The sequence below is a fragment of the Bombyx mandarina genome, chromosome 11 (assembly GCF_030267445.1).
Source record: "Bombyx mandarina strain Sakado chromosome 11, ASM3026744v2".
Classification (NCBI taxonomy): Eukaryota; Metazoa; Arthropoda; class Insecta; order Lepidoptera; family Bombycidae; genus Bombyx; species Bombyx mandarina.
Window position 1 is genome coordinate 6,541,129 of NC_143218.1, and position 23,956 is coordinate 6,565,084.

The 23,956-nt window shown below is 48.7% G+C and overlaps 1 protein-coding gene across 4 annotated transcripts in view; it reads right to left on the reverse strand.

Annotated features, from left to right (window-relative positions):
• Nucleotides 1-23,956, reverse strand: part of LOC114242215 (uncharacterized) — a 245,435-nt gene that overhangs the window by 71,556 nt on the left and 149,923 nt on the right. For all 4 annotated transcript variants that reach the window (XM_089730835.1, XM_089730832.1, XM_089730836.1 and 1 more), the window contains exons 5-6: nt 17,994-18,873; nt 15,477-15,577 (exon numbers count right to left, since the gene is read on the reverse strand). In XM_089730835.1, the coding sequence (XP_089586961.1) occupies nt 15,477-15,577; nt 17,994-18,873 (981 nt within the window). The remainder of the gene's footprint in view (nt 1-15,476; nt 15,578-17,993; nt 18,874-23,956) is intronic.

Sequence of the window (23,956 nt, forward strand, 5' to 3'; positions counted from 1 at the left end):
GGAGACCTAACAACTCAAGAGCACCTGCTTCGCGAATGAATTTACTACCGGATCGGAATCGCGACCCGCTGATAGAGCACATACCCACATAATTTTATTTCGCAATTGAAGTAAGCGATTTATAACAATCTTAACTGGATTTTGATTTAGAACTAATTTTGATTTAGGAATGCTTTAAAGAGAGTTTCGAGTAGTGTTGCCTCGTTTTAACTTCTCCCAGAACATTAGCACATATGTGTAGTTTTTTTAAAATTATTTATATATTTGATTCTACGCTAAACTCCAGCATATGTGGATATTTTCAATGAATAGTCACTATTTTTGCTATGTATGCTTTACTTATTGAATTGTTTTCAGTATAAAATGAACAAACGTAAGTGAGAATAAATAAAATTTATGCTTTTTTGTATTTTAAAAATTTGTTCCTGAAGAGGTTAATATAAAATTGAAACTGGTTTGTGAGTTATACATTTTTGGGTGATATTTACAGACTTGGAAAGACAATATCGCTATCCACTGCGCAGTCGATAGGAAGGAAGGGTGGAACATAGTCCAAACAAATTTTTTCCATAAAGGTCACAACGCTAAGCACCTGAGGAACACGATGCAAGGAGGAGAATTAACAGAAAAATGAAAATCACTTTTAAGTGGGAGGGACCCACATATACCACGCTGTCAACGCTAATGAATATTGCCGTCTATAATAATAATAATATAACTCTTTATTTAACACCACATGTACAGAGTAAGCATATACAACAAATAATAGACGGTGACTTAAAGTGGTGGCCTTATCGCTGAAAGCGATCTATTCCAGGCAACCTTGCAGGGAGAGGAATAAACAAACTAGCATGGACGGTGCTATATCTTAATAAACTTTCAAAAAAATATATACTTATATACACATGTGAAAAATAAATACAATATAAGATAGACTTACATACGATCTATCTAGTCTATCTGGAGGTTGTGGTCATAATTATACGAGCGGAGTAATTCTACAATTGTATTCGCGAAAATAGGTAAGAAGCAATCTACTAAAACGCACCGGCCGCAGTAATGTAAAAATTGCGAGCTTTTTCCCTAAAATATTGTATTTTCGGCATGCTAAACACGGCAACACCGCGTCTGGATATGAATGATGTTGCGTACAGCTACCACCGTGAATCACTTGTCTAATTTATTGTGATGGATCACTGCCCAACGTTCTTATTATTTATCCTACCATTATTATTCCTCGGTAAGAGATGAATTGCCGCATAATCTCATAAATAATGAATGAATGATTGCTGATCTAATTGATGTTTAAATACATAAACGTTGTAACGTCCTGTTATTGAATACAATTGAGATTTCGACCTCAAGGTTTTGTGAAGACATTAGTGGAAGGCATGGTGTGAGGTCAGGACATTTTGAAGTCGTCGTGGCCTAAAGGATAAGACGTCCGGTGCATTCGTGTTGAAGCGATGCACCGGTGTTCGAATCCCGCAGGCGGGTACCAATTTTTCTAATGAAATACGTACTCAACAAATGTTCACGATTGACTTCCACGGTGAAGGAATAACATCGTGTAATAGAAGTGAAACCCGCAAAATTATAATTTGCGTAATTACTGGTGGTAGGACCTCTTGTGAGTCCGCGCGGGTGGGTATCACCACCCTGCCTGTTTCTGCCGTGAAGCAGTAATGCGTTTCGGTTTGAAGGGTGGGGCAGTCGTTGTAACTATACTTGAGACCTTAGAACTTGTATCTCAAGGCGGGTGGCGCATTTACGTTGTGGATGTCTATGGGCTCCAGTAACCACTTAACACCAGGTGGGCTGTGAGCTCGTCCACCCATCTAAGCAATTAAAAAAAAAAAAATATCGTCTCTGCTAAAGTTAATACAAAGTGGGTCGTGAGCTAGTCCACTCATTATAGCAAAAATTAAGATAAAAAAAATATATTTATATATTTTTTCTCTCACATATAACATTTAGCAGCTATAGTTCATACTTTAAAGTATAAAAAGCATTAAAATTTGTCGGAAACTATAGACAGGATGGTGGTACATATTGCAGGCGTGCGATGTACCTGAACATTTCTACGAAATCAGGATATTAGGGATCAGATTGCTTAGATGGGTGGACGAGCTCACAGCCCACCTGGTGTTAAGTGGTTACTGGAGCCCATAAACATCTACAACGTAAATGCGCCACCCACCTTGAGATGTAAGTTGTAAGGTCTCAGTATAGTTACAACGGCTGCCCCACCCTTCAACCGAAACGCATTACTGCTTCACGGCAGAAATAGGCAGGGCGGTGGTACCTACCCGCGCGGACTCACAACAGGTCCTACCACCAGTAATTACGCAAATTATAATTTTGCGGGTTTCACTTCTATTACACGATGTTATTCCTTCACCGTGGAAGTCAATCGTGAACATTTGTTGAGTACGTATTTCATTAGAAAAATTGGTACCCGCCTGCGGGATTCGAACACCGGTGCATCGCTTCAACACGAATGCACCGGACGTCTCATCTTTTAGGCCACGACGACTTTGAAGTTTCATTATCAGACCACAGACGTCCGATGTTGGCCACAATAAGTGGTCCTTCCAGCAGTCCGCATCTTTTTTTTTTTTTTTTTTCCACAGGAGAAAATCGCCGGATTCCCACCTGCGCGGCAGGTGAGGTATGTGGGAGTTGAACCTCACTAAAAACTCCTGCCGCTCACAACCGGCGCCCTACCTCGGACCGGGCCGGAGCCCAGTCGGGGCTATTGAAACGGCGGGACAGGGTTGACGCAGAGCACATTACATCCATCCCACCGTCCCACGGACGCCGGACCGGTGGCCGCCAGCGACACGACCACCGGTTCCCTCGTTCAGCGGGCCGAGAGCCTGCTTTGATGGCGCCGCGTTACACCTTCCCCCAGAGCGGTCGGGGGAACGCGGTCTACCATCACCCGGCTTCCTATTGCGGGTGAGCGTGCAGAGCACGCCATCCCACGTCTGGGTCCCTCCCCGCACAAAACGGGTGGGACCCCTAGCTCTTAGGGGGCCAGGTCACGGATACGACCCCGGTCCCGACCCCCTGCTCGGCGGCGGCGGGTTTCTGCGTAGTGAGGAGAGCTTTCCCTCACTCGCCCCGCCGCCTCCTTCTGCGAGATGGTGCACTCGCAGAAGTCGAGCATAGCCTTCCATGACTCATCGCTGCCAAGCATCGACGCCACGACGCCAGGCAGCGACAAGTCAGGTCCTATCTTTGCGACCAGGACACGGCGCTGCACCTCCCAAGCGGGGCAGACAGCGAGCGTATGCTCCGCCGTGTCCAGGTCGTGTCCACAATGGTGACACCTCGTCGTCGGCTCAGCCCCTATCCGGCGCAGGTACTTCCCGAAGCATCCGTGCCCGGTCAGCACCTGCACCAGACGAAAGGTGAGACGTCCTTCGCCACGATTCACCCAGTCATCAAAGACCGGGTAAACCGCCTCGACGGTCCGTAGCCCCCACGTGGGGTTGGCCAATCGCCTCGACCACGACTCGAGCACGGACCGCCGAGAATGGGCCTTCCGCGCCCGCAGCTCACTTTCGGGGAGACGCGCCACGCCCCGAGCACGAAGCTCGCTGCGCCACCGATAGTCGGCAGCGAGCGACTCCGCCTCCAGCTCCCATGGCGGCGTCCCCGCCAAAACACACGCCGCCTCGAAGGAGACGGTGCGATATCCGCGAATGACCCTGATGGCAACGGTGCGCTGCGGCCGGCGCAGGAACCGAGCCATAGTGGCCCGGTTGCGCGGCTCAGCCCACACAGGTGCACCGTACAGGGCCATCGATCGCACCACCCCCGCGTAGAGGCGGCGCACAACCTGATCCGGTCCCCCAACATTCGGGAGCAGCCGGCTCAAAGAACCGGCCGTCCCCATCAATCGGGGGACCAGCTCCGCAAAGTGAGCACGAAAAGCCCACCGGCTGTCCAACACGAGGCCGAGGTACTTCAACTGCACCCCGACCCCTTTCTGGACGCCTCCAACCACGATGTGGGTGTCAACTGGTGGCGCCCTCCGCGGCCCGTGAAACCACAGAGCCTCGGATTTACTGAGCGCCACGTCGAGACCCAGCCTCCTTATCCTTCCGACGACGAGGGCCACTCCCGCTGTGGCGAGACGGGCAGACTCCCTAAAATCATCCCCCCGGGCCACGACCAACGTGTCGTCCGCGTAACAAATAACGCGGAGGCCCGGGAGGAGGGCGCCCCTCAGCACCCAGTCGTACCCGATATTCCACAAGAGGGGGCCGAGAACCGACCCCTGCGGAACACCACGCACGACCGGAAAACGATGAAGGGTCCCACCGTACCCGGTACATACGACCGACCTGGCCCCCAAATAGGACCCAACCAGCCGGCGGAGGTAGAGGGGCACTCCATGCCTCTCCAGTGCCCCCCCTATCACGGTCCAGGGCAGAGTGTTAAATGCGTTGGCGATGTCAAGAGACACCGCCAGCGCCACCCCACCCCGAGAAACGGCCTCGTCCGAGAGGGACCGCACGCGAAGAATTGCATCCACGGTCGAACGGCCCTCCCGGAAGCCGTACTGCTCCGCCGACAGGTCAGGCCCCACCCCGACCAGGTGCCGAACGATGCGGGCAGCCAGAATACGTTCCAGCAATTTTCCCGCCTCGTCCAGCAGCACGATAGGACGATACCCGGCGGCTGTATCCACCGGGCGCCCCTCCTTCCTCAACAACACAAGTCTACCCGTCCGCCAGAGCGACGGAAACCGTCCCGACTCCAAGCAGCCATTATATAGCTCAAGGAGCCGGTCCCCCAGGGCACCGAGGGCCAAGGCCAATACCCGGCCGTGGACTCCGTCCGGGCCGGGGGCCGTGTCTTTCGCAGTCATCTTGACAACGGCCACCCGGAGCTCTGCCTCGGTAATACGGGGCACCTCAGCAGGAGCTTGGCCGTCGACGGTGTCAGACGGCCCGCCCATAGCGGGAGGGACAAAACCCTCCCGCTCCTGCGGGAACAACGCCGAAACGATGTCCCGCAGTTGCTGGGGCTGCAGACGCTCAGTCATAGAGGGGGCCCACGGGCGCAACTTGCCGCGTACCAATTTGTATGGGCTCCCCCACGGATCCGCTTCGAGCGCCTCCAAGAGTCTCTCCATGTTCTGCTCCTTGGCCCGCCTGATGGCCAGCCGCAGGGCGTTCTTCGCAGCGCGATATTCGCGGTGCAGCCGAGCTTCCTCCGCCGCGAACGCGACGGGCTCGTCGCGCCGCAGGCGGCGGCGACGGCGGTGTCTAGTGCACCGGCGGCTCGCCCGAATGGAGACCGCACGCAGTCTTGCAATTTCGGGCGACCACCAAGGCGACTGTCGCCGTCCAGAGTGCCGAGATCCGACCCGGGGCATCGAGGCATCACATATGCGGTGCATCGCGCCCCGGAACCATTCGGCCTCGGTTTCCACATCGACAGGTTGTGGGCGCTTGGGCGCCCACGCCGCCACCATAGAGGCCTCCACCAGGAGCTCCCTGTTCAGGAGCTTCAGTGCCCACCTAGGGAATGACCGGGATGCACTCTGCGGGGGGTCAACTCCGCGGGCACCTGCAGCCGGCGTCGGCGCAGGGGCAGAAAGATCGTACCGGATATACCGGTGATCGGACAACGATTCCGCCCCCACCACCACTCTCCAGCCGAGGATGCGCCGTGCGACGGGCGAGCTCGCGAACGTCAAGTCCACGATAGACTCGCCCGTCCACCGCACGCAAGTCGCAATCGAGCCCCTATTAACTATACAGAGACCGACCGCGACCGCCCACTCCTCCAGCAGCCTACCACGAGCGTCCGTGAATGGGGAACCCCAAGCGACAGACTTCGCATTGAAGTCCCCCGCCAGTATCACTGAACGGGGAGCGAGGTGACGAGCGATCACCTCTAGCCCGTCCAGGAACCGCTCGAACTCGACGGTAGGCCGATTCGGAGAAAAGTACACCCCGATCACGACGATATTTTCTAACTGTACCGCGACGATCCCGGGGCCCCTGGTCACCATCGCCAGGGGGGGGACCATCGCGGTTCTTCTGATATGTATGGCCGCGAAGCCATCAACGTCCCCAAACCAACAGTCATCCGCTGGGGGAACGAAGTATGGCTCGGCGACCACAGCCACGTCAATTGACCACTCCGCCATGGTCTGGAGCAACATGTCCTGAGCCCCAGCGGAGCGGTTCAAGTTTCCCTGCAGGAAGCGATAGGTGTGATCCATTAAGGCTGAACCACATCCATCGCTCTCTCCCCTACTCCATTGCCCCCGCTATCGGGCGCGAACGCCTCAGCGGGGGACAAAGTGCCGGCCGGTGCTCCCCCGGCCAACCGCTTCTTTTGACGCCGCTTAGCTTGGCGGCGCCGATTTCGTTCTGCATTCTTGCTGGTCGGAGGGCAGGCCTTGCCCCCGGCCCGGTGGTCAGCCTTGCACCCGGCCGCCGCACATAATAAGCAATGCGGCGCAGCCGAGCACACGGCCGCCTTGTGTCCCGGCTGACCACAGCGAAAGCACAATCCGCTGCGTTCAACCGCACTCGCGCATTTAGCGAGGCAGTGCCCAGTGCTGAAGCATCTGAGGCACCGCCAGGCGCGTGGTTCGAGAAGGCGCACGCGGGCCGCTATCCAGCCCACGCGCAACCTGCCCGGTTCCCCCGACGGTCTCCCGGGCGGAGGAGCAGCCAAGGAGGTGGCCGCCTCTACCGGGCAACGCACCCAAACAGAGCCAGCCCCGGTATAACCGAGGCGCAGCTCGCCTACAGTTATATTCTCCAGGGCGCAGTTGCCCCGGGCGGCAATAGCCGCCGCCACCTCATCCTTAGTGGTGCAGTCGTCCAGGCCGGTCACTCTCAATTCAGCCATTTTGACCGGCCTGTGCACTCAAACCTCCTCCTCAGGCAGAACCGTACGGAGCTTCGCCGCCAGACGCTCCGCGATGCCGGAACTATCGGCACCGGGACACTCTAGTAGCTTGGCCCCATTGGCCGTCAGCCTACAGCGGAGGCCCTCCCCCGCCCCGATCTCGTCTAGATCAATAGCCGCGCGCGCCCGGGAGACTACATCTCCGTATGACACGCCCTTGGCCTCGGCGGCCGGCAGCAGCGTTAAGACCACTGCCGCCGACCGCGGCGCGCGCGACGACTTCTTCTTCGTCTTCTTTTTCTTGGCGGCCACAGGCGCTCGACCCTGTTGGGGAGCAGCCTGAGACGCCGCAGTGGCCGGTGCTCCACCCACTTGGGGAGCTGTCGGTACGGCCCTCTTGGCACCCCGCCGGGCCACCACATTCCACCCTTCGTCCATGTTAGACGGGGGCGGGGGCAGCGGACGGGGTTGAGGCGCTTGCGATGTGCACTTCGCGTTAGCGCCGCCCCCCCGCTTGGCTCTGTCTCGCCCCGGGCCCGCCCTAGTGGCTGGAGCCTGTACGGGGGTGGAGCGGGTCACTGCAGCACCCGACACCGCGGCATGTGTAGACGCAGGCCGTTCAGCGTCACTAGCGACAATACGTTTCGCTTCGAGAGCCGCCAGCCCGCCACCCAGCCTTTCCATTACAGCCTGGACGGTGCGATCGATAATCTCGTCCAGGCTGTAGCAATTCGGTTCCGGCAGGCCCACGATCCGTGGCCCCGCGGATCCCTGCTGCCGCTCGACGGCCGCCGCCTCCCTAGACCGCGGCGACGGGAGACGCGAACGCCGCTGTACCGCGCGCGATGGTGGCAGCACGGGCCACGGGTCGCCAGCCGCCGCTGAGGGACAGGGACCCCGAGGGACCCCGGAGACCAGCGGCGACACCGCCGGCACAGATGCCGGAGGAGTCCGCGACCCAGCGGCACGTGGCAACGCGGGCGACGACCTCGTGGCGGCTACCCGCTTGGTAGCAGCAACCCTGCCATCGGGCCGCTGCTGCGCCTGTAGCTGTGCTCGGAGCCTCGAATTCTCCGCCATCAGCTGCACCACCTGGTCATTGGCGGAAGCAACCGAAGGCAGAACCTTCGAGACTCGCGAGACGACTTCCCGCAGCCTGCGGCCAGCAGCTTTGGTTTTGGCACTGGTCGCCGCATACGACTTGACGGTCTTCATGGCCCTGCCTATGACCAAGGCAGGGTCCCGAAGACCGCCCTCCTCCTCTTCTGTCGTCCGCCCGTCCAGCGAGGCGACAGACATCGACGCCGATGACGGCGCCGGTGACGGTGCGCCCTTCCCCTGAGCGGGTCTCCCTTTAGGGGGCGGCATCTCCTCCGCGGCAGAGGCCGAATCGGAGACTACCACCACTTTCTCCGGTGGGGCATCCGTGTCAGAGGACGACGTTTGCCCCTCCCCTTCGCGGGAAGAAACTCCCCTCGACTTTCTCTTCCGCCTAACTTTCCCTTTCGGGCCAGCCGCCTCACAGTTGCTGACGAGCGCAGAGCGCGTCGAGCCAGCGCTGGCACACCTCGGTTCGACGGGTTTTCCGCTGCCCGTCGCACAGCCCCCTTCATCGTGGCATGCTTTGCCCCCCCCAGAATACGTGGGGCAGCATGCTCCCACCGAGATGGAAGCACGGAGGGATTCTCCACCTAGAGTGGTACCCTCCTGGGGTAATTTTTTCGTTAAGTCTGCCATCATTTATTTATTCCTTTATTATTTAACCAGGGGTCGGTCCCCTGGGACGGCCCTCACGACTGGACACCCTCCAGCCACTCATTCCATCACCGGGCACGTCACAGGCTTAGGATTAGGGCATTTTTTATAGAGGTTTGCATCCTCGCGGCCCCTACTAGGCAGCGGCCCCCGCCCCCCACCAAGTGGGGATTACGGTATGGGACAACCCTTGGGACTAGACTCCCTCCAGCCATTCATCCCATCGTCAGGTGTCAAAAACTTGGGATTGGGGCATTTTTTATAGAGGTTCGCATCCTCACGGCTCCTGCTAGGCAGCAGCCCCCGTCCCCTACTCGGTAGGGATTGCGGTGTGCTTCTTCGAAGCCACGCCGGTAAACCGGTACCCCCCTTTGGGGGGCCTTCCCCTGTAGCCGCCAAGAGGCAGCCGGGGACATGGCAACCAGCGACCGGAAGGGAGTGCCCTCCGGTTCACTTCTCATCCACGTGGGGTCTACCATTACTGACAGACCCACACGTCTGACCACGGTGTGGCCACGCCGGCGTACCGGTACCCTCCTCTGGAGGGCCTTCCCCTTTAGCAGCCAAAGAGCTGCCGGGGACATGGCCTAGCATCCAAGAGGGCTCCAGAAGGGAGCCCTCTCCCGCCTCACGCACCCTTTGTCCAGCAAAGGTGGGAAACGGGAACACGGTGTGCAGTCTTCTTTGTTCACGACACCCCTGTGCAGACAACGCTGCTCCACGGTATCGGGGTGCACGCTTAAGCCCCACCGCCGCGACAAGGCGAGACCACGTTCGGTGGGGAGCAGTCCGCATCTAGCGGGTTCTCGCGACCCTTGGCAAGTCATCGGTCCACAGATAGGCAGGCAGCGGCTTGGCTCCGTCCCTGACATTGCTGACGTCCATGAGCGACGATAATCACTTACCATCAGGTGGGCCGTATGCTAAACACCTACCTACCTACGCTGCGTGTTTCGAAACGAGAGGACGCTAGTCGAGAAATTTCTGGCCAGCAGTCATCTGTTCTTCAAGCAATATCCCCTGCTCACTTGCATTCGGCAAGTTTGTAACAATTCCGAATAAGGTTTTCGTGATAAAAAAGTTTCTAGACAAAGGGAAAATTCACAAAAGATCGTGAACCAACTTTCTAGAAACTTCATAAGACAATCTGTCGAGTTTGCTGGTGAAGTGACGAAATAAAACAATTATTTATCCTTTTTGAATTTCGAAACGTTTAACTGGCGTAGCGTTCATTCGCCCGTTTTCACGTTAATTTGTTAAAATTGAAAGCAACGAGATAAAATGGAAAATAATAAGAATTGTTTCAAACAATTTAAAATAGAGTTGTCAACGTGAATGCTATTTATTGGTTTCGTATACCGAATAGAATAATTAAAATTTTATTTTCGTGTGTCATTTTCGATCCAAGTATTAGTCACCAACAAAATTATCTTCAGAAGTCACATTAATGAATTTCCGATTTCTGAAATACGTTATCAAAATTTTGAAAAACGCCAAACCAGAGTGAATCTCTCACAGTCACAGTCACAGGTTTTTTTTTATTGCTTAGATGGATGGACGAGCTCACAGCCCACCTGATGTTAAGTGGTTACTGGAGCCCATAGACATCTACAACGTAAATGCGCCACCCACCTCGAGATATAAGTTTTAACGTCTCAGTATAGTTACAACGGCTACCCCACCCTGCGAACCGAAACACATTACTGTTTCACGGCGGAAATAGGCGGGATGGTGGTATCTACCCGTGCGGACTCCCAAGAGGTCCTACCACCAGTGATTACGCAAATTATAATTTTGCGGGTTTGATTTTTATTACACGATGTTATTTCTTCACCGTGGAAGTCAATCGTGAACATTTGTTGAGTACGTATTTCATTACAAAAATTGGTACCCGCCTGCGGGATCCGAACACCGATGCATCGCTACATACGAATGCACCGGACGTATGAGTGCTAATGCACTCATACTTACAACCCCATACAGATTAGTTTATTGAGAGTTCGAATGTACATCAATGTATATTTAGACATGTTAATCCATAAACTGGAGTGAAATCATTGGTAGGGCCTAAAATGAATTTGTATTTAGTTTTTTTATAGTTTAAAAATAGTTTTGTTGGTGTACTTTCGCATAATATTTACAGCCCTAGTGAGTGCTGAGCCGAATGCCGAATGCCGAAAGCAAACTGAATATTTGGTTCATCTCTATACTATAATTTTGTTCTGATTTATCGTTAATAGTGCGAGTGACTGCTTAATGGATGCACGATTCTACGTGTTATTTATTCAGTTCCAATTTCAATGAATAAACGCATTCGATCAGCGTAGACGGCATGTTGAGTTGCAGAATATAAGGCAGGTTTTAATTTTGAGCACAAATTAATGGAAAAAGTAGTGTTTATAAAGTTTAAGCAGATTAACTCTCGCCGTCGCCGGTACCCGTCCTGACAATAGGACGGGATCCCATCCCCGGGAAGATCCCGTAGGACGTCGTCTCGGGAGACCCACCGTGAGTGGCGCATAGGAGCCACCTTGCGCCGCCTCACCACGGAACCGACAGCAGAGCAGCGGGCGCCCCCGCACTCAGTACCCAACAGTCCCTACGGGAGATTAACGGGAGCATCGTGCCCGCGTCGCCCACCCCGCCTTCTTCGCTGAGGAGCCGAAGAGGGATCCCACTCCCTTTCGCGCTCCTCAGCCTTGCGGAACGCCATGACCAGGTCGCAAAATCTGGCCATGGCCTCCCACGAACTCTCGTCCTCTAGCATGCGGGCAATGACAGCCCGCAAGGAGAGGTCCCTCCCCAGCACCGCGATGAGATCTCGCCGCGGGTGCTCCCAACGCGGGCACGCTTCGAGTGCGTGCTGAGCGGCATCATCCGGATGCCCGCACTGGTGACAACCCGGATGTGGCTTTGGAATAGCCTACGGTGTTTCCCGAGCGCTATGACATGTCCTTCAAACGAGGCTTGTGGAGAGTACTTAAAGGTGGGCAGCGGTATGCGATGAGCGATGGTAACAACTTACCATCAGGTGGGCCGTATGCTCATTTGCTTACAGTAGCAATAAAAATATATATTTGATACTTGACTGCCTAAAATAGCTTTAAGTAAATAATGTGTAATGAACCTAGAGACGTGTGTTCTAAGGTCTCAGTTTTAACAGTACAATGGCTGCCCCACCCTCCAAACCGAAACGCATTACTGCTTCACGGCAGAAATAGGCGGGGTGGTGGTACTTACCAGTGCGGACTCACAAGATGTCCTACCACCAGTAATTACGCAAATTATAATTTTGCGGGTATAATTTTTATTACACGATGTTATTCCTTCGCCGTGGAAGTCAATCGTGAACCTTTAGGTACGTATTCGAAAAATTGGTACCCGCCTGCGAGATTCGTACACCGATTCATCGCTACATACGAAAGCGTCAGGCGTCTTATTCTTTAGACCACGACGAATTCAAAGGGGTTTAGTATTTGAATCACGGTGGATTACTTCTATCCCAATACCATCGATTATAACATGGTGATTGTAAAGTATTTTTTTTTTATTTTTTTTTTATTGCTTAGATAGGTGAACGAGCTCACAGCCCACCTGGTGTTAAGTGGTTACTGGAGCCCACGGACATCTACAACGTAAATGCGCCACCCACCTTGAGATATAAGTTCTAAGATCTCAGTATAGTTACAACGGCTGCCCCACCCTTCAAACCGAAACGCATTACTGCTTCAAGGCAGAAATAGGCAGGGCGGTGGTACCTACCCGCGCGGACTCACAAGAGGTCCTACCACCAGTTAGTAATTAAGGATTCGTATGAAATATCACAAGTGATTTAAGAAATTCGAATTCTCGGTAATAATACACTGCCGATATGATTTATTAATCGACCAGCCGTTCAGGAATTTATGTTCTACTTTCAACTGCCGGGATCTTGCGGTGTGTCCTGGATGCAAAACAATCAGATACTGAATACCAAATATTAAATAGATTCCAACCGGGAATCACGCTCGAAATTGCACAGTCATAGTAACTAGTGGCAAGACTAATCGAGGCAATAAAAAAATATCATAAAAGTTGCTGTGAATATAAAGATTGCGCGCTTTGGAGACAAAACGCAAGAGTACTAGTCTTAAGAGCGCTAAGCCCTAGAAGCTCGACCGGTCCTCGAGCGGATTGTCTCGTCAGAGGAGCACTTTTTTATCTCAACGCTGAAACCACTGAGCTTTTAAAACGATTGCTTAGAGGCGAGAAAAAAGGGAGTTAGTTGATTGAGAATGATAATATGTTTCAATGTTTCTATTAAAAAATATAAAGCGGATACTGTTAGACGCTTTAAAGGCAGGAATTTATAACATAAATGAAATGTATATAAAAAAAAAAACTTATAGAAACATCTAGGGTAATATCAGGAAGTTGACATATTCTTTAATGGGTATGCGGGCGATGCGAAAATGAAATCACGCTAATCTCCCACAACCATTTAGAGCATTATCTATGGAACATACGGTACAAAACGCGAAGAAGACTAAAATTTAAACGATATTAAGGACAAAAATATATATATGCTGAATTTAGCAAATTAGTGATGTTCTTCTTGCTGCTATTCTGTATCCTGCCTGATTCAGGCACAGTTAACGTATATCCTGTGCTGCGAATCTGTTAATAAAATTCGACAACTAGACATAAATCAGTAAATAGAATAGCTAAATAGAGTCTAGACTTTCCGACGCCATTTTGACTGAGACCTACAAAATTAATTGTGTAACATGTTTGCGTTGTTAAATAAGAGAACGAATCAACTGGTAACAAGGGCCGACTGTTTATATAGGTACATTTCATAATAGAATCCATTTCCTTGTTCTAAAACCAACCAATTAAAAATGTATGCTAAAACTACGCTAATTTAAAACGCTACAAAAGAGTAGCTGTTTTAATACATATCGATGATTTTAACGTCGCATGTTATTTCACATGGGTCTCGTTGGCGTGAGAAGCCAGCTGTCACCCCGATGGAAGTTAAAGACTTGATCAAAGACCTACGTCCTCGCAAGGCTCCCGGTTCCGACGGTATATCCAACCGCGTTATTAAACTTCTACCCGTCCAACTCATCGTGATGTTGGCATCTATTTTCAATGCCGCTATGGCGAACTGTATCTTTCCAGCGGTGTGGAAAGAAGCGGACGTTATCGGCATACATAAACCCGGTAAACCAAAAAATCATCCGACGAGCTACCGCCCGATTAGCCTCCTCATGTTTCTAGGCAAACTGTATGAGCGTCTGCTCTACAAACGCCTCAGAGACTTCGTCTCATCCAAGGGCATTCTCATCGATGAACAATTCGGATTCCGTACAAATCACTCATGCGTTCAACAGGTGCACCGCCTCACGGAGCACATTCTTGTGGGGCTTAATCGACCAAAACCGTTATACACGGGAGCTCTCTTCTTCGACGTCGCAAAAGCGTTCGACAAAGTCTGGCACAACGGTTTGATTTTCAAACTATTCAACATGGGCGTGCCGGATAGTCTCGTGCTCATCATACGGGACTTCTTGTCGAACCGCTCTTTTCGATATCGAGTCGAGGGAACCCGCTCCTCCCCACGACCTCTCACAGCTGGAGTCCCGCAAGGCTCTGTCCTCTCACCCCTCCTATTTAGCTTATTCGTTAACGATATTCCCCGGTCGCCGCCGACCCATTTAGCTTTATTCGCCGACGACACGACTGTTTACTATTCCAGTAGAAACAAGTCCCTAATCGCGAAGAAGCTTCAGAGCGCAGCCCTAGCCCTAGGACAGTGGTTCCGAAAATGGCGCATAGACATCAACCCAGCGAAAAGTAGTGCGGTGCTATTTCAGAGGGGAAGCTCCACACGGATTTCCTCCCGTATTAGGAGGAGGAATCTCACACCCCCGATTACTCTCTTTAGTCAATCCATACCCTGGGCCAGGAAGGTCAAGTACCTGGGCGTTACCCTGGATGCATCGATGACATTCCGCCCGCATATAAAATCAGTCCGTGACCGTGCCGCGTTTATTCTCGGTAGACTCTACCCCATGATCTGTAAGCGGAGTAAAATGTCCCTTCGGAACAAGGTGACACTTTACAAAACTTGCATAAGGCCCGTCATGACTTACGCGAGTGTGGTGTTCGCTCACGCGGCCCGCACACACATACACACCCTTCAATCTCTACAATCCCGCTTTTGCAGGTTAGCCGTCGGAGCTCCGTGGTTTGTGAGGAACGTTGACCTACACGACGACCTGGGCCTCGAATCTATCCAGAAATACATGAAGTCAGCGTCGGAACGGTACTTCGATAAGGCTATGCGTCATGATAATCGCCTTATCGTAGCCGCCGCTGACTACTCCCCGAATCCTGATCATGCAGGAGCCAGTCACCGTCGACGCCCTAGACACGTCCTTACGGATCCCTCAGATCCAATAACCTTTGCACTAGACGCCTTCAGCTCTAGGAGCAGGCTTAGGGACCTCGGTAACCGTACTCGTCGAACTCGACAAAGAGTTCGCCGTGCAACCTAACCCATGAATCAGCTCGCTGAGTTTCTCGCCGGATCTTCTCAGCGGGTCGCGATTCCGATCCGGTAGTAGATTCATTCGCGAAGCAGCTGCTCTTGAGCTGTTAGGTCTCCTTCGGAGGCGCTCGGGTAGCTGTTAGCAAATCCCACCCCTCCTGGCTGAGCCTTTGCTCGCCCACCTGTCCTGGTGAAACTGGAAAGGCCTCCGGGCCACCAGTAATCCTTCAATCATAAAAAAAAAAAAAAAAAAAAGAAGCCAGCTACGAAGCCTTCTTGGTAAAAATGAAATTCTACTCACGTGCGTACGAAAACGGCAAGCCGTCTGACCACCGGAATTCTCCCTCGTGGACTGCATCCGTGGCTCCTATCCAGTACACATCGTCTACTCCCGCGCCAGGCCTGAATGAGAAGTAATTATCATTGGAGGTTTTTTAGGGTTCCTCGGCCTTATAATATATAATATTATATTTTAGTCAAACTATTCCGTCTTAGCTCGCTAAACTAGTTAAGCTAACTCGCATGGTACTACCATTCTTCCTCTTTCTGTCCCATAATAGTCATGCGTTTTCGTTTCAAGGACTGAATCTCAGTTAAGACTTCAACAACATATTTAAAGGTTTATGGTAGGGTTGACGCTATGTCTATGGGAAACGGTTTGCAACAAGGCCACGTTAACTTGTTTCATCGTGGTAATCACGGGGTGATGTGTTTCACAGTATAGCTTTAGTGATTCAACAGTTGCATGTTACAACACTGCGTTACTGTACTGTTACTTTTACTGTCTTTCATTCAAATATTTCATTAAAAGAATCAAATGAATGTCTTAAATAAATTTTATATATATTTTTTGTTTTATTACTCCATATTTGTCCTACACCCGGCGTGTATTTCAATAATTTTGATACCAGGCTTTGGTCCGCGAGAGCTGCATTTCAAAAGGCATCTTTTTATGTCGGTGTTGATGGTGCTGAAAATTTCGAGGTATGCAAAAGAAAACTTAAAAAACATTCTAGACGAGAATTGCTTTAATAAAATTGTTAGCTTTGAGATTCGCTTTGTGGAGCTTCACGGAACACTAGCTTGGTCGGGTTTCGTTTTCCACATTTTGGAGAGCTTATAATATTAGCATGTTGTAATGCAAGGTGTGATAGTAATGTGTTTACGGTAGGCAGCGGTTTGGTTCTACTCCTGGCATTGCTGAAGTCCATGGGCGACGGTAAGTACTCACTATCAGATAGGCCGTATGCTCGTCTGTCTGCAAGGGCAATAAAAAAAAAACTAACGAAGTTAAAAGTGTATTGGGAAGCGCGGACATTATATTGCATACATTTGCATCGGAGTCATTCATTTTCGAGTTAGTTCGTTTACTATCATCAGCAAGGCGTCGTGTACTCACATAAGATCATTTGTACCATACTATCGGCCAGTTAGTAAAAGCTTATCAATAAATAATTTCTCAAATCATTGGAATTGCTATCACTATAACAAGAGAGGCAACACTATAAGAACAGATGCCTGGACACACCGTACAAAAATAATTTTTTTTTTTTTTTTTTTTAATTGGAGTTCGAGGATTTTCTTGTGTATATAACAATAGAAAATATTTTATTTTTTTATTAGATTTGAACTTAAAAAAGATGTTATTAGTTCGTCGCCCAAAATACATGACTTTGGATGCTCCTGATCCATCGTTTCATCGGTCATTGTTTTCGTCGAACCCGTCGCAAGCGAAAATAAATACAATTTTTGTTTTTTTTTAAATTGGAATTCGAGGATTTTCTTGTATATATAACAATAGAATTTTTTTAATTTTTTTATTAGATTTGAACTTAAAAAAGATGTTATTAGTTCGTCGCCCAAAATACGTGACTTTGGATCCTCCTGATCCATCGTTTCATCGGTCATCGTTTTCGTCGAACCCGTCGCTTGCGAGGAAGGGCTCGGCGAGTAAATAGACACATTAGGGTTAGCTAACAGTGCGGGCTCACAAGATACCTTACGACTTCAGTTTTGTGAGCTCTTGCTAGGGTTAGTGTTGGCAACGTCATCAGGTTTGAGCCCCGTGAGCTTACCTACTTGTTAGGGTTACGCTGAAGTGGCCTCTCAAGTGTATCAGCTTAGGTAGGGGAAAAAATAAAAGATGAATGGTGTCGTGGGACATCGGATAGGAACGAAGTTCCTTATTATAAAAATATTAATCTTAAGTTCTATTCGAGGTATAAAGAAAATAAAACTGGAGGTTTCGCAACAACCCACGGTCATTCGGTAACGTGCGAACTTATTGTGGTACACTTCATTCACGGTTGTTTATATTGCGCAAACGAACGCTCTGAGCTTGTGGTCAATGAATGATAAAAAAAATTGTTATTTTTTGTACGTTATAACAAAGTTAAGTCGTACACTGTGTGCATTACTATTATAATAAAAATCTTACGTTACGGACGTTTTTTCCCGGTTAGGGTACCCCTCCGCATCGTCCCGTTCGTTTCAAAACTATAATATCCTTTACTGTTTTAATGGTCGGAGATACCTAATGTTGTTGTTATATCAATATTTGAATATTGTGTCTATTTTCCTATAAAACAGTTTCCTTGACATTTACATTTCTCTTAAATTGTGCGCAAACCTTAAATTGTACAACGAAACGTAAACACTGAAGTATGAAAGTATTCGAAACGTCAGAAACAATAAAATAAAATGGAAAACTGGTTCTATTTATAATCCTATTTATAAAATGCCCGGAGCGTCCACGGTCTTTTTGTTTTTAAGTTCAGAACAGAAAAAAATTCAATGATTTGAAAATTCTGATACTTACTCGTGAATGAGCATCTGATCCATTATTTGTTGCTGCCGTTCATTTCTGATGCTGACGAGGTGTCCGCCAAGCCTCACGCATTCGGCCTCAGCCTGTCTCCAGGCACGTTTCGTTCCTCTCACGGCACTTATACAAAAATCCTCCGAGAGCACCCAACCGTACTCGCAATGCCCTGCGATTTTTTCAACTTCTTTATCCATCCACCAAGCTTTTAACCACATTGCCGAAGAAGTTTTCTTGGTCAAAATACTTATATTTAGTCTCACAGAATTCTCTTCTGAGACTATTTGGACATTTCTCAAAGGGTCTGCTGGTTGGGAGCAGTGTCTCCACTTTGACTCCCCATCTTGCAGCGTCAGTTCCATACCTCTACACGTGGCTTGGAGATCTTCGTGGATTATATTCGATAGATCATTCTCTATGGGATCCATGGAACCGGCACCCATTTGGAGACGTAGGGCCACTCGATTCCCGTAAGGCAAGTGGATTCGGTAGGAGCACTGAAGCTTAGTTGTCGGTCCAACCTCGAACGAGCCGTTTCTATCAGTCAAGAGAACATCGTGGCAATGATCTACGAGACGGTAGGACGCGGCGAACGTCGGTCGGCCATGGAGTTCAATAGTCTGGTCCTTGTTCGAGGAAAGATACAAGAACCTTCGATTTGGATACGGAACCTGCTCCAGCTTTCCACATAAAGCAGGAGTATTGGGTGCGAAGCGGATGAAGCCTGCCGCGCAGGGGACGTTTAGTTTGTGAAGTTCAATGAGTAAGGCGTTTTTCGATGAAGGCTGCGGGATGATAAGGCGGCACCCGTGTGTCCGAGGCAGGTGTCCCGAATGGACGCGGCCCGAACGTGTTGGTCGAAGTCGTATAGCACATTCTGGAACAAAATAATGCCATTAAGGACTTTCAATCAGTATCTTTTACAAAAGAACATAGACAGCATGGTGATACATTCGATCAGTATTACTGGTGGTAGGACCTTTTGTGAGTCCGCACAGGTAGATACCACCACCCTGCCTATTTCTGCCGTGTAGCAGTAATGCGTTTCGGTTTGAAGGGTGGGACAGCCGTTGTAACTATACTGAGACCTTTGAACTTATATCTCAAGGTCAGTGGCTCATTTACGTTGTAGATGTCTATGGGTTCCAGTAACCACTTAACACCAGGTAGGCTAGGAGCCCGTCCGCCCATGTAAGCAATAAAAAAATCCACGTGAGACCATAAGACGCCTCACTCAGCGCAAGCTTCAATCAAAACATCGCCTAAGTCAACAATAAAGTAATTTCAACCACAAATCTTATATAAATTCCATTTAAGTGGAGAGATGTCGTTCACCTTGTTGCACGTGAGTATGCCATAATCCTCGTACTTAAGAAACATTGTTGGCTGAATAGAAACACTTACCTAAGGCACTAAACCTACATGTATCGTAAACTGTTCAGGGCTATCCGAAAGTGAAACAAGTAAAAAATGTACTGGTACATTTCAGCTTAAAGAATCGGTAAGCAATTTGCTGCGTTTGATATAAAAAAAACTTCGGGTGCGATGTTCGAGTAGATTGTATATTAATGATATACCCCGGTCTCCGGAGACCCATCAAGCGCTCTTCGCCGATGACACGGCTATCTACTACTCGTGTAGGAAGATGTCGTTGCTTCATCGGCGACTCCAGATCGCAGTAGCCACCATGGGACAGTGGTTCCGGAAGTGGCGAATCGACATAAACCCCACGAAAAGTACAGCGGTGCTCTTCAAAAGGGGTCGCCCTCCGAACATCACTTCGAGCATCCCACTCCTTAATAGGCGCGCAAACACTTCCGCTGTTAGCCCCATCATTTTTGCCGGGCCGGGGCTCCGGGTTATCAGCTATCTCCATTTGACCGAATCCAACGTAGGGCATCTCGGATTGTCGATGATCCTGAACTTGCCGATCGGCTAGATCCTTTGGCACTGCGTAGGGATCTATCTTCCCTATGCATACTTTACAGAATTTACAATGAGGAGTGTTCCGAGGAGTTGTTCAATTTAATAGAAGCCGCTGATTTTCGCAACCGATCGTCTCGCCGGAACTATCATCCGCACCATCTGGATGGTTGGCGTTCCAGTACAATGCGTTTTAAAAACAGTTTTCTGCCACGCACAGTAAATCTCTGGAATTCGTTGCCATCAGCGGTCTTCCCCAACAACTGTGACATTGGGTTATTCAAGAAAAGAGCATATTATTATCTGAAGGGTAGGCAACGCACATGCGTAAACGCTGGTGACCGTGGGCGGCGGTGAATCACTTACCATCAGGTGACCCATCTTGCTCGTTTGCCTCTTAGTTGTTATAAAAAAAAAAAAAAAACTCTCTTTGGCCAGCCCATACCGTGGGCCTCGAAGGTCAAATACCTAGGCGTCACCCTCGACAGAGGGATGACATTCCGTCCCCACATCAAAATAGTACGCGACCGTGCCATATTTATACTAGGACGACTCTACCCAATGCTTTGTAGCCGAAGCAAACTGTCCCTCCGTAATAAGGTAACTCTCTACAAAACTTGCATACGCTCCGTCATGACGTATGCAAGTGTAATGTTCGTAGCCCGCACCCATTTGAAATCCCTTCAAGTTATTCAATCCCGATTCGGCAGGATAGCCGTCGGAGCGCCATGGTTTCTGAGGAACGTGGATCTCCACGATGACCTGGAGCTCGATTCAGTTAGTAGGTATCTACAGTCGGCATCGCTGCGTCATTTTGAGAAGGTGGCACGACATGAGAACCCTCGCATCGTGGCCGCTGGAAACTACATACCCGACCCTGTAGACCGAATGGTAAACCGTCGACGTCGCCCAAAGCACGTCATTACGGAACCTCCTGATCCATTAACGGTGCTTTTAGGCACCACAAGCTCATCGTCTCGAAGATGGAATACAATAATGAAAGAAAAAAAAAGAATGCCTAATGAAAACATTCAATTCAAATAGCCAATCCCATAGGTTCTACATGAGGTCGAAAATCGTTTCCGTTGAAGCCACGATCCTCATTAGTGACAATATGACGAGGAGGGGGGTGTTAAGAGTATACTGGAACCCATGTCCGTGATGTCCCAGGTCCCATGACGACATCATGTCGTGTCGTCTTCATTGGATCTGATTCATTTACGGTTAAAATAGACTAGTCGAATAAAACCATATAAGCACAATGGCTAATTTTTCAGTGCAACCGAATTGCGGCCGGTCGCGAATTTAAAAAGAACAGGTTGTCAGCCCTAACATATTAATATACAATGTTTGTTAACACATCTCCCCCTTTTGAATCCCTCAAGAGATTAGTACTTGCGTCATCTTTCCAGTCTCACGTTGCGGATTTGAGTTTTACGTTTCATTCTATATTAATTTCGGGTCTCGACAGTTTTCGGAAAGTTTACCGACACGCGATAACGAGGTTTCTTGAGAGCGTCTTCTTTGTACAATTTCGGGATGTTTCGGAATTTTGAGGTACTAATTAGAATGATCCCTGTTTTGGGGTTGAAGAAAATCCCGTCCAAAATAACTGGATGCGTACTAATTTATTTTCTAATGTTTTTTTTTTATTGCTTAGATGAGTGGACGAGCTCCCAGCCCACCTGGTGTTAAGTGGTTACTAGAGCCCATAGACATCTACAACGTAAATGCGCCACGCACCTTGAGATATAAGTTCTAAGGTCTTAGTATAGTTACAACGGCTGCCCCACCCTTCAAACCGAAACGCATTACTGCTTCACGGCTGAAATAGGCAGGGAGGTGGTACCTACCCGTGCGGACTCACAAGAGGTCCTTCCACCAGTAAGAGAAAATGCTTTATACGTAATATCATGCCTGAAAAAAATGTTAGTAAGACTAATGTGTTGACTGAATCATATGATGTGGGTCCAGATGGCAGTAATGGTATTCACGTATGTAATATCTATGGACTTCGGTAATCACTGAATAGAACGTGGGCCGTGAACTTGTCTACGAAGCTAGTGAACTTTGGTATAATCGAGATAAAACAGAAACAAAGAATCGACGCCATGAATAAGCCCCGTACGCAATTTGTATGCATCCATTTATTCATATATGCAATATGTTTTACATGTTACGAGTCACGTCCAACACGACAGAAAGGCAATTTTATCTCTGCGAGCTTCAAAATAAGAGGGACATCTAGGATGTGGGTACTATGGATTGTTCTAAACAAGGATTTTCTGATTAGTAGGACTGTAGGTATATTTAAGTTATTGGAGATATCAAACGGGTGTCTATAGGCTGGCTGCGTGCATATCAAAAGGCTCGCCTACCAAACACCTAGGGTTTTGTATTTGTGAAGATGAAATCCTAAGTTAAGTACACCATCAAACCTCAAGGTGTATCTTTAACGTAAAATTTGACGGTAGTCGACAAATAACGCTTCAGTTGTTCGCGGCCACAAAAACTTGACAGTGTTGAAAATGACGGAATTAAATAAATAAATAACTGGGAACAAATCAGGCATGTTCATCCAGCCTTAAATTAGAATTCCCTGTCTTATGGGTACCAGTGACTGATAAACATATTTAGACACATGTATATAGCTATAGAGAATAAGCATCCATACAAAGAGCAAACAGACTTGTTCATCACACGAATGCTTGCCCGATGTGGGAATCGATTCCACGACCCTCGGCACAAAAGTCAGAGCAGTTAAGTACTGCGCTACCGAGTCAGTTAAAATAATAATATCAAAACAATAAACGTGGCCTCCAACCGTAAAAGGAGTTATCGAGTAAACTCGCAAAAGTCCACGAAACAATCCTATATCCATTATCCGGTTGGTCGCAAGATCGTTTGTCATAAATCAAAAACTTGAAGTCAAAGTTTAGTTTTGCGAAGCTTTAAGTGTTCGTGATTTTAAAGAACTTTTCAATACTAAAACTGTACAATTCTCAGGCCTCGACGGAGTTGGTCAATTATTTAGCAATAGTCAAACTTTGTTCGCGTAAAATGACATTTAAAATTATATTTAGCATATCACACGGCGAAGAGTCAAATTTTAACTTTGCATCAGCTTAGTGACTTTAATTATTGTTTTCACCACCTTAAAAGTGCGGACGAGTTTAAGTTCCTATCTGGTGTGAAGCGATTATTAATGTCCATAGAAGATAGAATGCTGTAATCCAACTTAAGACAAGTCAATTATACAGCGGTTCTCTCTTAGGAACGGAACGAATAGATGTACCAAGAACCTGCTTATTTCTGCCTCGCAGTAAAAATAAGCAGGATCGTGGTACCTACCCGTGTGCACTCAGAATGCACCCACTGAGTTTCTCGCCGGATCTTCTCAGTGGGTTGCGATTCCGAACCGGTGGTAGATTCTACGAAGCACTGCTTTTGCTGGGACCAGTGTTAGCAAATTCTCTCAGGTTTAGCCCGTGAGCTCACCTTTCCGTCGGCGCGTAACTGGAATCAGCAAGTAAGCAGAGAAAAAATGCGGCTTGCAATAAAATAGTTCCCAAATAAATAACCGGTCAAGTACAGATGACTTGCACAATTTTGTTTACTATATTAAACGGCCGTAAACATAAACGTAACAAATGTAAACAAGTTACCCAAGAGCCCTCCAGAGAGCGTATGAATGCTGTCATAGTAAATTACCTTTTTATGTTGGGTTACGTAACTGAATATCGATTTGCAAGCTATATTCGACCTTATTGTCTACTAGTCTAGTCCTAAAGTAGTTCGGTTGATGTTCGCGTACTAGCCGTTTAGACACTTACGTGAATGTTTTTAAGGGAAGCTATACGATGTAGATATTACAGATGTAGACATCTGTGAAGCACAGGAGGTTGGAATTACTAAAAATATGTTTTTTTAATGTCATAGATTTAAATTTAGGAAGATTAGAAATTATTTTTCAGAGTATGTATAAAAAAACCTTAACGAAACATTACCACACAACGGTAGTTTTTATGAGCTAAAGT